Source organism: Amblyomma americanum, chromosome 8 (assembly GCF_052857255.1).
Source record: "Amblyomma americanum isolate KBUSLIRL-KWMA chromosome 8, ASM5285725v1, whole genome shotgun sequence".
NCBI lineage: Eukaryota > Metazoa > Arthropoda > Arachnida > Ixodida > Ixodidae > Amblyomma > Amblyomma americanum.
This window is the reverse complement of record NC_135504.1, coordinates 86,723,951-86,738,959: the sequence shown is the minus strand read 5'-3', so window position 1 is coordinate 86,738,959 and position 15,009 is coordinate 86,723,951. Positions and strand designations below refer to the sequence as shown.

Genomic DNA, 15,009 nt, shown 5'->3' with positions numbered 1-15,009 from the left:
AATGGGCCCTTCACACCAGCACAATCTTCCCCTGCTCTAGTACTGAGCGTCTGCGGTCTGAGGGCCACGCTCGGCCCACCTGCCCAACTCCCAATGCTCAAGTGGCAAATAAAGTCGTTTCTCTCTCTCTGTATTTTCTGACAAAGCAGATGGTTCGCAATCGCTGTGCACAATGCCAGCAAATGCCAATAATCAAGCAGAGAGTCCAGTTTTTATGACAACCAGATCGTTCAAGTGCACAATTGTTCGTACGGGCCAAGTTCACATCTTGGCCGGAAACAGTCATAATCCATGCTGTAACCAACAATTACCCTCAGCGAGAGCCAGAAATTCTTATTTCAAGCCCTTTGATGCTCTTCAGCAGCTTGAAAACTGTGTCAGTTTGGGAAAAGTGAGGCAATTTCGATTTGCAGGATTCCCTGAAACTCCGTAAAAATTCCCTTTTCGCCAAATTTTACTCCTCAAATTCCCCGAAAAGGAGGAAATTCTCTGAGTGGGACATCACTGGCTAGAGGATGACGATGCGGCTGCGAGCCCAGTTCTGAGGTTTGCGAGGTACACTTTACCTGACGGACCACTGCCAACTGGCTTCACGCACTATGTCCTCGTCTACGGTATTTGGCCTATATCGTGTCCTGCAGACAGGAAGTCAATCAAGTAGCCTGCAGCGGTGTGATAACTTGGGAACACATATCGCTTCGTTCAACAGCATGCGCCACTCACAGCTCCTCCGAACAACATACTACCCATTCACTAATCGTACTAGAACGCTTTAATATATTTTTACTTATGAAACCCCCACAATTAAGGTGCCAGCATCACTAATGTGCCGGCAAGTTGCCGTCCTACTAGCTGCCACTGCGGCTGAACCTTTGCACATGGAGACTGCCATGCGAGGAGTGTCAATAACTGCTAAGCTGCACCTAACATCAATTATGTATCAGTGATTGTTGGCCAAGAGGTGGACACCTGAACTGGTACTCAGGGAATGGAAGAAGGAGGGAGAGAAAGAGGCAAGAGAGAAAGGACTCGGGAGTAACTTCGACCACGTGCAGTTCTTTAACGTGCAATGACATCGCACAGCACATTTTGCCTCCATCGAGACATGGCAGCAGAGACCAGGATCGGAATACCGGAACCACCTAGCCACTGCGGCGAGTCTCGTTAGCAGGACCCACGGATACTGACCTGGAAGTGCACCGCTCTGGGCGTGACGTTGGGCTGCTGGGGCGAGGCCCCAACGCCATTGGTGCCGTTCATGAGCGCCGACTGGTGGTGATGGTGGTGGTGGTGGTGGTGAGAGTTGCTCGGGGGAGGAGTAGGAGCCACGTCTTCGCTCGACTGAGGCAGGTCTGTGTGACGGGCACGCGTAAGATGACGAACGCATTGCAAGAGAAAGAATTGTAAACAAAAGCCTACTGAACACTGCCTGAGGTGTGCGTAAAGATGGCACAGAGGCCCTCAGTTACGTGCAGGTTTACCTGCCATACACAACGCTCTAAGCCAGCTTTTTTTCAGTCCTCGGGTAATAAAAAGGATAAAACAAATCCGTCAGGCAGCTCTCACATGGCGCACATGCCTCCAGAGAAACAATTCTGGACACAATGTCTGCTTCCTATCACGTGGGCAGTTTGTCTCCACTATATCACTGGTACACTCTAGGCACCAATTAGCCTATAGAGGAGTAATGGTAGAGTATAAGCTGTCTTCTAGCACACTCCCTTTTAAGGGAAGGGTATGCTGCCCAAATCCTGGGGTAGATTTCCATCTCTAAAATACAGAATACTTATGGTTGGCAACGGTACATAGTAAAAACCTTCATCACAAACTATAAATCATTTCTCATGGTCAATTATGCATACTTTTTTCTCTTGGTTAACGCACGGATTTGTCTTTTTGCAAATCATCGACAATCTGATGGGTGCCAAAAACACTTCAACGCCTTCTCGTTTTCCAATTTTCCTTAGATGTGGGAAGTCTGGTGAATGTGAGAGCAGCTACCTTCCTGCGATCCTACTGACCCCTTGTATCTTCCTGCTCGTCTGCAATGGTAAAAAATTCCCTCTTCAAAATATGCGATGTTCTGCAGGTGCGAAGATTTTAACCGACGTTTCAACCTCCTCGATAAGAAAACATGCCTCCTTCTATTGCTAACTGCATCAAGTTACTGTGCTTTACAGTGGGAACATTCCTTTGCTTCCAAGAGTAAGCATTCCATATATTTAGTGATCGAAATTTACACTGGCACTTGGGCAGATTTTACTTCCATACAGGCCAATTCGTGTTCACATTGCAGAAGAGGTGTGCATGGGAACTTTACTGAATTGGTAGAATCAAAATTCTAGGCAATGTAAGCAGAACATCCAACTATTGTGCCTTTTTCATTACAGGCATTTTCTTCTCTCTCGCCACTAATAAAATCCGAAGCGCACAAAGCTACACGAAAAGGCCTCAAACATGACATGATAGCAGTGAACACGTGCACTGTTACGCATGTAGCCTGACAAGAACATAACAATACATTGCAGCAACCACACTGAGCTCATACAGCTCTCCTGGATCCGTTATGTCTCTTCATGGGAAGGCTTCTATCATTATCATCAGCTTGACTATGCCCACTGCAGGGCAAAGGCCTCACCCATGTCTCTACAAAGAACCCTGTCCTATACTCACGGTCAACTTTCTGTGGCACTGCAGTAGAGGCTAGAAGAGAAGAATACGGGCCATTGTCCCTGTTGCTTGGAGAGTGGGCTACTTCTCGCATGGGACCCCGCACCGTCTCTAAAACTTCTTCCTATCACCTCCCCGCTCCCTAGTCCGAACAACACAGTCCACAAGCACACCATGGCATGGGGGCAAAGGCGCATCCATTTCCTGCCTAATCTCTGCTGCACTGCCACAGAAAGTTGTCCACGAGCATCGATAAGGTTTTGCTATGCCGTCTGCACAGGACGTTTTTAAATTAGCATGTTAAACTAATGTGTTGAGAACTCAGAGTGGCACACATGTACGACGGAGTTACTGTGACCACTATCCATCTGAAAAGTGCCATATGGATGCGGAAACAAGCTACATAACATTTAAAGCGACAGCTGTTAGGCGCCCGTCCCTAGCTTGCGCGTCATAGTTGTACGGCGTCATCACTGTTAATATAACCAGCGGATATGTTAATGACATCCACCCATGGATGTCATTAACGCACCCTCAAGTCATTAACGCACTCACCTTATATCACCGTCAACCTGGGTCGCATAACCTTATGGGTGGCTCGCCACCTGCCAGTGCAGCGGTGCATCACTTACGATATAGGATCACTGTATCTTTTGTACCTCAAAATATCCCCAAACTAATTGCCTGCACAGCTATCGCTAAATCTCGAGTTATAGTTGTAACCGTCCTGTGAGTTTTTTAAAGTCTTTTTGGAAGCAGAAACTCTCCCTTACCAGAAACTAAGACGTCTACAGAGAAACTGTGAGCTATCCGAGATTTGTTTCACGAACTGAATAATTTGTCCTTTAATTCGTATTGTTTTACACCGTCCAATTTCCGGTATCCGATTACTTGTAACAGGCCAAATTGTGGCTAATATGACTAGTTCCAGTGCAAAAGTTGTCTTGGTGGAGCTCAGCGGCACCAAGGTAATGTGATTTACATTTGGAGAACACACATAAGCATTCTCCTATTGAGAGCTAAGAACACTTTCTAATATCTAACATAAAATCAGGCTGTCCGCTCGCGCCCAGTCGTGTGGAGCTCATTCCTTTGTTCCACACAAGAATACTGCTCTCCCTCGAAAAATTGTAAACATCACCGTTCGCTTTGAAAAATGGTAATAAAATTTTCTTATGTTTTTGCCATTGCTGTCGCCCTTCATTCGTTATTTAGAAAAAAAATTTTTCGGCGAGCTGCTTAACCGTCATTAACATTAGCCTGACTATGCCCACTGCAGGGCAAAGGACTCTCCCCATATCTCTTAAATTAACCCTGTCTTGTGCCAGCCGCAGTCACATTGCCGCGGAGGTTGTGCCAGCCGCTTGCCTTCTCTAAGGATCCAGTATGTTACCCATTTATGCGAGCCACTTTTAGAAACTCAAAATTTTTCACCACAAGCTCAATTAGATACTAATCAGCCTCACTTTAAAGCCATGCAGCTGAGCGCACATTCACTGCAATTACTCTGCCGTTGCACTGAACATGTAAAATCGCCACTAAATACAGCGACTGGTTTGTGTTTTCACATGACACAAGTTTGCGAGCTTTCGGCATCCGAAACCATCATCGTCGCTCTCCGAACAGTCAGATAACTGGCTCCACTCCAAGGTTAGCACCATTTCAAGTTGTTACCGAAAAAAGTGAAGAAACCAACAGCAGCAAACAAGGTCATACCCGGCAGGCCCCAGAAGACGTGCACCATCCTGCATGCCCGGTTGTGCCAGCATCGAGCAATGCGGCTAAACCAGCTTTTTTTTTCTTTCAGCGGCACTACAGTGCTCTGGTTCATTGTGCCGTCGAGTGAGTGAGTGCGCGCATTGTTAGTAACACACAGAACGAGAAAAGGCAAAATTTCTCACCAGAAACCCTCACACCTGAGGTTCCACAGCCAAAAGGTAAGCATTGCATCCAGACAGAACAGGACAGAAGACGACCAAGGGGGATGGGTCACCAGAGAGAGAGAAAGAAAAAGTGAAGCTTGTAGATACCGGACCGAAGGTCAAGATGACAGATTCAAAAAGAGCAAGCCAATTTTTGCGTAAGTAGCAGTGTAACAATGACACTCTTCTAGACACCACTCGCACAGTCGCTGTTTTGCAGGAAAGTGGGTTTGGCTGGAAGTAAAAAAAAACTAAGTGTGCAGGCAACAAAGGAGCAAAGTAAGTCGCTTATGCCGTCGAGGCCTGTTTGTTGATTCAAGAATACTGCAGCCCCAGAAATGAATGAAAATGCTTTGAACATGAGAGGTAAACATATGCAGCCGCCAAAGGCAAGAAGGCGTAGGTACTTATTTGCACATATTTTACCCCAAATAAAGAAAATTACCTCCAGTTTTTGTAGTTCGACACATTTACTTTCCTCAGTGTTAGCTTCCATAACAATAAAAAGTGAATCAACCGTTTCCCCTTAGTGCAGAGTTCAGTGGTCGCCAAGACATTTAAAGAAGGCATTTGTAGACTCTAGTTGTTAACCATAACTGTGGACAGTGCATGCGAACCTGAAGCCGGGACTACTAAGAGGCATGGCTAGAACTTCTAAATTATAGTGAAATACCACTTGAACGAACTTCAATCAATCAATCAATCAATTTATTTAGCATTTCTTTCAATACAGAAATAAATGCAAGGATAAGAACAAAAAGCTGCTTCTCGAGCAGCTTGACAACGGTTCTTACCCCTTTTTTACACCTTGAGAAAACTGGCACTGAAGCGAAGTAAGCGAAAGCACAGAGAATTGAAATAAGCATGTTGCTACATGTTTTGATGAGCCCAAGTATATTGCGAGCACTTAAATGGTTCCAAAGGGTGTTTATTTGACAAAAAGTGCACATTTACATTCACCACTGCAGACTTCGTAAGCTCGGCGAGTTCAGCAGTGCTTCAATACACACACTTTTTTCTTTGTACAAATCCTGTTGTCTTAAACTCGTGTCATTTGCTTTGAAAAACAGGCTTTGCGGCCAGTGCCATTGTATAGGGGCCCACCCTGAGTCTTTGTGTAACTGACTGAAGCCCGTTCCGATTGTAGTTGTTTTTGGTTGGCTTGGCGCACAAGCAGATCGCTGCCATGACAAGCCACAACGAGAGCAAGACAATACAGACGAAGGAGAGAAGAAACAAGAAGAAATAGAAGAATAAGAAAGAAGAGAGAAGAAAGAGCAGACAATGGAAAGACGTCGTCGTGGAGACAGAAATAGAGAGAAGCAAAAAAAATTTCGCTATACAACAATACGGCTTATAGTTGAAATATGACGGCTCTCGCCTAAGATTTCAACTAAGCCATAAACTAGTTTAGGTACATTTGTTTTGTCAATATCTTCCTGATACAGAGCGAGGCAGGTACGCTATTCGGCTGCTGCTCAAGGTACAAGCCATCTATGTAGCCCAACCAGGCCGACAAAGGAGAAACAGAAGTAAAAACTTTTTCCAGTGAAAGTCGCTGCCAGAGTTCATGAACGGCGGCCTAAAATTTTAGCGAACAAAAATTGCTGCAAGTCTCCCGCATTAGTGCACCCTGACTAAGAAGCAATGTCGCTGAACTGAATGTAGCCCTGAGCTGGAATTCATTAACAGAACACATCCGCATTGCATATAGTGTGGTACCAACGACTATTTCGAAGCAGTTCATTTATCTAAAAAGTTTGTTCAAGTGGAATTTCACTATTTATGTACAAATGTTCCATAAGTTTAGAGTACTGCCACCTCAGATGAGCTATTACAAAAGGCATTCACAGACCACTGGCAAACAACCAAGCACCATGTACAAAGCTGCTGCAAATAGGCCAACAAGAACTAGTGGCCATAGACAGCTTTGAATCACATGGCATGTACGTAATTAAATATGTTTAAGCCATAAGTTGCAAATCTGGAGCTTATTCAGTTTTTGACCCCTTATGCAATACCCCAAAAAAGGGGGTCTTTAAGGAAATAAAAAAGAAAATGGAAAAAAAACGAAACCACCAAGTTCAGAATTAAATTTTAAAAAACAATTCCTTGTAGAACCTTGTGTAAACACTTGCTTCATGTAATCCCATTCAAGTTCGTGTCGAAGTAGCTGCCTGAAGTATCACTGAGTGAACAGCATGATACTGCTGACGCTGAATCTTTATACCAATTGTTTCAGCGAAGATGAACCAGAATTCTTAAAAAAGAGGCTCTTTCGAGATATCAAGACGGCTTCTGCGGCATTGTAAGGAGCACATCAGAAAACAGGTTAGTGATGTCAACTAGCAAAATAGTTAACTAATTGTTGTTACCTTTTTACGTAATGCATTTATGCACCTGGTTACAATTGCAAATTTGTAGCCATCCGTTAGCAATATTGGGGGCTAGTTGGTAGTTCACTGCACAAAAACTGTGCAAAGCATAATTAGAACACAAATATGCCCTTCGCCTGTTTGCCCTTCTTTCAGCATGCCTTTGAGTGTTCTAAGTACCGGTGAGACGCAGTTTCTGTAGAACATTAGAAACAGACAGCACTTTTCAGAATTTCGAAATCGCGATCACCTTGGGCGCTAGGGCACGACAAATAAGCAACGTCTATCACTACACGTCAACTGCGTGGCGCAAGTGTCACATGACCTCTCTCCTGTATGGGATGGAGTCGTGACCAGCATCGTAGCACGGGCGAGACAGACAAGGACAAGGGCGCCACATTTTATGCGCAGTGCTGGACGTCACTCCGGGCCGCGCGCTTTTCGAAAAGGGCAGTTCGCGGCCTAAACTTGTTGAGCCACAACGCCAAGGCAGTTTGCATTTTCGAAATTTTAAAAAGTGACATGGATATCACTAATTGCTGCCTGCAAATCTCAAATTGCAATCAAGTGCCTAACTGTTATAGTTACAACTTGACTACTGAATATTAGAAAACCTGCTTGACACGTGTCACTTGTTTCCTGATGTTCGCTAACACTTGTATTGCAACAGCACAGAAGCCACCTTGATATCTCAAAAAGCATGTTTTTAAAGAAGACGTGAATGTTAAGCACACAGCGAGAATATATACGTTCGCTGAGCTTCACGACGCACAAGCCATGGAAAACCTATTGCTAAAGAGGGGCGGACCGACCCCCAACAACACGGTGCAAACGCAGGGCAACATATGCTTAGAAACTCCCCTCTAGGCATTCCCCCTTCACAACCCCACAGAAACAAATGTGGACCAGCCACCTACCGGCGCCAAGCTATCCCCTCCTACGCCACGCGCACTACCCCCAACATTAGGCGCACTGCGCATGCGCGGCCAGCTGCATGGTCTGCGCAAGTGCACCCCCCTCTCCCTCCCTCGGCACCAAGTCCAGCCTCCACCAGCGTCAGCGCAACCTCCTTTCCCAATAACCTCCTCTCTCCTCTGGTGGATCATGAATCTATGCGGTATCGCGTAGCTGGAGCACCCAACAGGGATGGCACTCGCTTCAGCTATATGACTACACCAAAGTCATAACAGCTTTTGCTGTAAAATTCTGCCTCGCCTTCGCTGAAACAACCGGTGGACTATATGACGCATGCAATATGGGCATGATGTTCAAACAGGCACGCACCATGTTTTGTAAGCTAAATTGAAAGCTCTTGCGAAGGCAAGCGAAAGGTAGCACGCCACTCGCAAGTGGCTCCATCGCTAACCATCCCTAGTGCCACATGAACACGGAAGCCAGCACTGAGCTTAACAGATCCAAAACTGCTCCGTCATGTGCCAATGCAGCATTACGGTTACAAAAAATTTTAGTCTGTAAATTTATCTTTGAGCAAACCGCTTCCTTTTCTACCAGCTAACGCATATTTTGACCTTGTTTTGAGAGAAGTACGTTGCGATAGTCCTTGTCTGCAATTACGTAAGCAATTCATGTAGCACTTTTACACTTTACCACAGACAAACCAACTGTGCTGCGCCTCAGAGCTAACCCGATGGCTCGAAGTGCACAGAGCACTGCATAGGCTGCACAGGCAAGACGCGAGCAGCGGCACATGGCTGGGCGCTCACCGGGGGGCCGGTAAATCTCGATGGTCGGCTTGGTCGATTTGTTGGGCAGGCCGACTCGGCGCGCCAGTTTGGCAGTCTCAGTTCGCTTCATCGCGTCCTCCTTAAGCTGTGCACAGAAAGGGCGGGAAGCAGAAACGCTGATGTGACAGACAACCGCGGCATGGGATACCCACTCTACTATAGACCCGCGCGAGCACTGCGTGCGAATGTACCCTCTTTGCCAAAAGTAACCAAACAGACGCGCCGGCGGCCGGAGCGGGCTTGCAGCCGAGCGACGTACGACGCTGCTGTCTTCAGCGCTGGCCGCTCCTCCCCGGCTGCGAGTGTTAAGTAGCTGATGTAAACCTGCGCCCTCACTCAGTATGAAAGCACTCCACAGGAGCGAGATTCCCAGCTGCAATCGCGTGCAAAGTCCTTGGCCGTAATCGGCTAATACGGTAATCTTAACGCGAGGTAGGTCCTTCCATGCTGCTTTGATAGTCCAGCGCTTTTCGTGCCGCTTCGTGCCAGGCTCGTCACCCGCCACCTTATGCCAATGCTTTCCCCTACTCCCGCACCTGACCCCACCTCCTCTCACATATCTCTTTAATCCCTCTCCTTCGCTCAGCCCCGTTGCGGTGGTCCGTACCTAAGGAGACAGTTACAGGGCTGCACATTCCCATTATTTTCTTTCTCCCCCCCTTCCCAGTGCAACCTACCAATCTAAGAATGTCAATTATTCCCTGCCGCACATGCTCCCTGTTTACTTCTTTTCAGCCAAGGAAGCAGGGCGAGAGCGCGGGCTTACGTCACCCAGTTTACACTCACATTTGGGGACCGCAGCATCGCCGCTCGGCTGAGAGCCTTCTTCCGCTGCCGTGGCGGCTGTGCGGTTACTTTTGGCAAAGATGGTGCGATTGTCAAATGTGTGCCATATAGCGTATCTCGAAGTTGTGACAAGTCCAGCCAAGATGCCATTTTAAAGAAAAAAAAACGAAGAGGCATAATTATTAATACAGTGCACAAAACAGAGATATTATAGAATGCCAGAATATACAGTCAGTGCTGAATCGAAAACCAATTTCAGGTCTTGCGCAAGGAGGCCCAAGAGAACAACGTCGTGTTCAACATTCTGCACCCCGTCGATGCCCGCCATCTTGTTGTCCCTAAATGTGATTTGCAAATGCGGCTGCCCACGTAAAGAAGGTAGGCACTTCGGCGATGGTCGCTAAAGTGGCCTCGTTCACTCTTCTCCACTGAGATTATTTGTCTGCAAGCCCTCCAAGTTGTAAAGGGCAACGGAGTCAGCCCCCCAAAATTTTCAGCCGTCCGGTTTTAAAACAGTTTCTATAATACACGTTGACGACAAGCGACAGCGAAATTACATACTACAAGGCGCTGTGTTTTCCACAAAATTCCTGTCCTTACAGGATGAAGTCCCAAAATACTGCAAGAACATGTGTTGTAATGAAATCAAATGTTCGGTCATGTTTTCTAAGAGGCTGGATTGGTAAACATCATTGAGCTAATTCTCAAGCTCCCAATCTTGACAATGGCAGCCCACCTGTAGCAGTCAGACTAGACCTGATCATGAAATTAAGGCGGAGATCTACACATACTTTATGTACAGTCTTTGTCAAAAATTACAGCCCAAGCGGTTTGCTTCCAATCCCTGTAGCGAGGCTCTTAAACACATTTGACAGTTCTAAGCTCGGCAAGCTTGAGGACTTAAGTTCTTCCCGCCTTCGTGAGATTACGGTCGCTCAGTATGCAAGAGGAGCCGTGCTGCAGGGCTCAGAAGCAGACCTTTTGGGCTGTGTGTTTTTTGACAAAGACTGTACATAGACAATTCTTTGATAGCATTCGCTATCCCACCTGCTGTGAGGATTAAATTGGTTTATGGATAGATATTACATGCCAAAGCAACGTTTTGATCTGCTATAGGCACGTGGTATCTGACAGGTTAGGGTTATTTTCGACCACTTCGGGTTCTTTAAGGTGCATCCAGATGAGAGACCACAGATCTGTTTTGGCCCACAGACCATAGTCACGAGAAGTCCCAGTTGCAGTCGATCTGTGAGGACCGTGCCGGCCCCACGAATCGCAGCGAGCAAGAAATACCTGGGCATTTTTTTTTTTTCGCCAGTGGACCGCGGACCTTCGGCCACCATTTTCGTGAAGATAGCAGGGCGAAAGGCCGCGCGCATGACTAGTCTCCTTGTCGCACCTGCTCCAAGTGCACTGCAACTATACACGTGATTTTGCAAGCCTCTACCTTCATTATACATCCGCTCTCAAGCACCGTTTTTTGTGTGAAATAGTCGCTGTCCCTGGGTTTCAATGGTGTCTATGTAAACCCTCTGAGTAGCAAATATAACTGGCGCACTCACATCTCACCTAGTGAGTGGTACAGTCTTTGTCATAAGTATACACCCCAAAGGGTCTGCTTCTGAGCCCTGCAGCGCGGCTCCTCTTGCGTACTAAGTGACCCTAGTCTCAAGAAGGTGGGAGGAACTTAAGTCCTCAACCCTCGCAAGCTTAGGGCTTTCTAATATGCTAAAGGGCTCCGCTATGCGGCTTTGAAGCAAACCCCTTGGGCTGTATATTTCTGACAAAGACTGTACGTGGCGGTGGTGTCCGTCTGCAAAAAACCATGCTTTCGCATAATATTTCATGCTTAGCAATGCTAAACCGCCAGCCTTTTATTTTTTTGTAGGGAGCCCTACATTCATTGTCACTTGAGATCACCAAGGCAAACGTGGCCAGCTGATGATTCTGTTCGGTGTCCATAACAAGTAACCTCAACACTGCTTACTGCAGGCATTTCACGTAGCCGCAGAGCGCTTCCCGGCCCGCTCTGTCGTCTGACACTTTGGCCCACCATGTGGGTGTTGTCGCGAGCCAGGCATGTGTGGCCACGTGATCCGTCCGGACCACGTGACCTGTCCGCAACCCAGTAGGTGGTCTGTTTTCTGGATACACCTTAACAGAAGTCAGGGGGAGTCATACTTCTTATTTCTTTGTATTTTATTTGCATTTCTTTTATGTTTGTGAGTGCGCTCTTCCACTGTTCTTGCGATCGGCTGCTGGGTCTATATGGCCTAGAGGGTGCACGGTGGCTTTCAAGCTGCATCAACGCAACTTTTTGCCCTGCGTCCTTTCTTGTTTGTTACTTACGTAACCTTACGAGAGTTAATAAAAGAGTTTAAAAATTAATATCGCAAGTGCCCGTGCCTTGCCAATGCACCGCTGACTCGGCAGCTTTGTTTTAAGACAGTCTCAAATGCGGCAAACTGCTCTAACTCATCAAGCGAATAGTGCCTGCGGTTTCAGACACAGAATGATATCGCCACAGTTCTGATAGGTCGCTCACCAGTTGGTCCTCTTAACAGCTGCGACTTTTGTAAGCGTGAATGGACGCTAATCACTTTCGAGTTCATGCCGTCCCACTCACGAATGCACCGACAATTTTCTCTCTACCCCCCATCTGTGATTGGTCCCATGTGGACACATGGTGCATCTCAAGGCTGGTGATGATTATAATTTCTCTTTGGAAAGTGACAAAACATAGCCATGTCGTAGCCGAATGCGTGCGAGTAGAGAGGCTGTGATTATAGAAAGAAAAGAGCTGTCTGGTGGGGGCGTAACTGTTCACACAACTGTTAAGTGACTTAGTGCAACTGCGCCAGATTGGCGCAGAGGTAAAGGCCAACTACAGGGCTTTTTTTTAACATTCTGAGTTGATAATCACAACACATTCTGTATAGTTCCCTCTCTGTACAAAAGACTGTTTTTTTTTTTTCAATATACCGAGTAGAACTATTTTACAAGAGCAAAAACCAGGAAATCGAAACTGGGTTTCGGTTTGGTTTAGGCTTAGTTTATGAGGGTTTAACGTCCCAAACACTCAGGCTATGGAGGACACTGTAGTGAAGGGTTCCGGAAATTTCGGCCACTCGGGGTTCTTTAGCATGCACGGACATCGCACAGTACACGGGCCTCAAGAATTTCACCTTCGCCAAAATTCCGCCGCCACAGCCGGGGTCAAAGCCGGGTATTTTGGGTCAGCAGCCAAGCGCCATAACCACTGAGCCATGGCAGCTTAAAACTAGCTAACGGTAGTAAACAGCACGAAAGACAGGGACAAGGGAAACAACAGGACAGGCACTGTTCACTACCGTTAGCATGTCAAACTAACTTGCTCAGCTTGCCATCCTTACTTAAAACTGGGTTTTGTCCAAACTATGACGTCGCGATATACCTATCTATGACGTCATAGATATTGCGTTAACGTGACAAGCTGGGCTACTGGACACGATATACTGCCCCATGGATACTCATGAAGCATGGATACTGTCCCAAATCTTACCGTGTGTCATTAATTGGCTAAAATGGTGACGGTAAGCGACAGATTAGGTCATTATTTCTCTGAACTAACCAAAATCATGCGCAAGTTTTATCCGTCAGCAAATGCAGAGCGAATATCGACGAGCGTGCCAAACTGTGACGTCACGCATGCAAGGTTGCCCACAGAAATCGCCCCGATTAAAGCCACGAATATTAGTTTTAAAATTCATTTGCACTGCATCAAGATGTCCCCTGGAAGCGAAATTTGGCACGACTGACCAGGAAGCAGCACTGAACGCACCCTCAAAGTTTTAGCAAAATCCAAGGGGGTATATAAAATGCTGGAGTTGCCCTTTAATACGAAAGCAGGGAGACAACAGGGGGAGAAGACAGCGAGGAGGCGGTTGGAAGAATGGAGTGGCATGCCCGGTCTGCATGTGAGGTGAATGGTGGAACGGATGGTAGCCGAACTCTCAGGGGACTTTAAAATAAAAAAAAAATCAGAGGGCACTTTGTTGGCCTAAAGTGCGGTGAGGCGAAAGCCTTTAGCGTTGTGTTGCTGGCTGTGTCACTGATGTGTGGTTAAGATGTTGATCATGTACACAATTGTTTGTGAATCTTCAATGCTGGAAACACTGGCAGGCGTTTGGGAGGCATCCGTCTGATTCGACACGACACCTTACCGCAAGCACTCTCCAGCGTCCTAGACAAGGATTACTACATGTGCGTTGGCAGGAAGTAGCGCGGGCGTTAGCATGCTCGGCTGCGGAATGGAAGGATGGTGGTTCGCATTTTATCGTGCACAAAGATTTTTTTCTATCGAGTTGAAGAGCGTAACAGATCGACGGACGGACGTGAGCATGAGCCATTAAAATCTTTTGCTTTAAAAAAAAAAACATGGATGTTCATTGCGTTAGAAGTGGACGCTGGTGAAGAGAGCGGAGAGACCAGAATCGGCGAAAAACTGCAGCAAGCTGCGGAATGGGCTGTTCAAATGATTGTAAAGTGCAAGGGGGAATTCCGTTACCTTCAGAGCACACAGCGACATTACTATCGCCACAGAACCACAGAGAGGGGCCTATTTGCGTACCCGTGTAGCAGCAAGAGTTTTCTTCCAGGTGCTGTATTCTGAGAGATTTCGTTTTTCCTTGTTCTGGTTGATTATTTTAATAACCACGTTTGAGTGTCTGTCCTGCCTAGGCACATGTGTTGAGATTACTCGGTGGTCTGTGCTCAATAAAGAATTCAGTTGTTAGTACAGCCGCTCTCCTCAGTTGTTCTCTCCTTGTGTGGCTGGTATATTTCTTCTTTGACATGATATACCAAGAGGCCCACCATTCTGCCCTGCCCCACCACCGGGACCTACGTCATCGGGAAGCCACAGCCAATGACAGAAGACCAGGGGAAAGAACACGAAACGAAACCACACAAGAATATGGAGAACCATGGAGTGGCACGGTGATGTCTTCAAGTATTCTTGACTTGGGCCGAAACATATCGCAACAAACACAGAACAGTGTTGGGCTCTCATCGTTGCTCGTCTCTCCTGGACCATTTGAAAGGGCCATAGACTACAAAGTGAGGTTGCGATGCGGGGTTTTATGGCGCATACACGACAACGGATATCATGCGCCAAACACGGAGTTAGAAATATCTGACTGTTGTGCCGACGGGGTACTTGCTTTTAAACGTTAATTGGTGGCACCAATAGCATTCAACAATTGCCCTGAGACATCCAGGTGGCAGCGTTGTTACCCCACCCATAAAAGCAGTACAGATTTGTACGCTCAATTAACACCCACGCCTTAAAGGGGCTCTGAAACACCTTCCGAGGAGAGGACAACAACTTGCTCAATCACTGCATTGTGTTGTCATGAACACCTGAGCCAAATAATACACTCCTACAAGTTGCAGGGAACCCACAATCACGCGCGAAAGTTGGCGAGCCCTTACCAGCGACGTTTTCATGCTCGCACCCTCCTCCGTCGCTCG

General features: G+C 46.8%; 1 protein-coding gene across 2 annotated transcripts in view; it reads right to left on the bottom strand.

The window, feature by feature from the left end:
* Positions 1 to 15,009, bottom strand: part of LOC144101975 (uncharacterized) — a 143,086-nt gene that overhangs the window by 25,391 nt on the left and 102,686 nt on the right. The window contains exons 3-5 of one of the 2 annotated variants that reach the window (XM_077635218.1): positions 8,692 to 8,797; positions 4,572 to 4,586; positions 1,189 to 1,352 (exon numbers count right to left, since the gene is read on the bottom strand). In XM_077635218.1, the coding sequence (XP_077491344.1) occupies positions 1,189 to 1,352; positions 4,572 to 4,586; positions 8,692 to 8,797 (285 nt within the window). The remainder of the gene's footprint in view (positions 1 to 1,188; positions 1,353 to 4,571; positions 4,587 to 8,691; positions 8,798 to 15,009) is intronic. The other variant, XM_077635219.1, reaches the window with a different exon arrangement.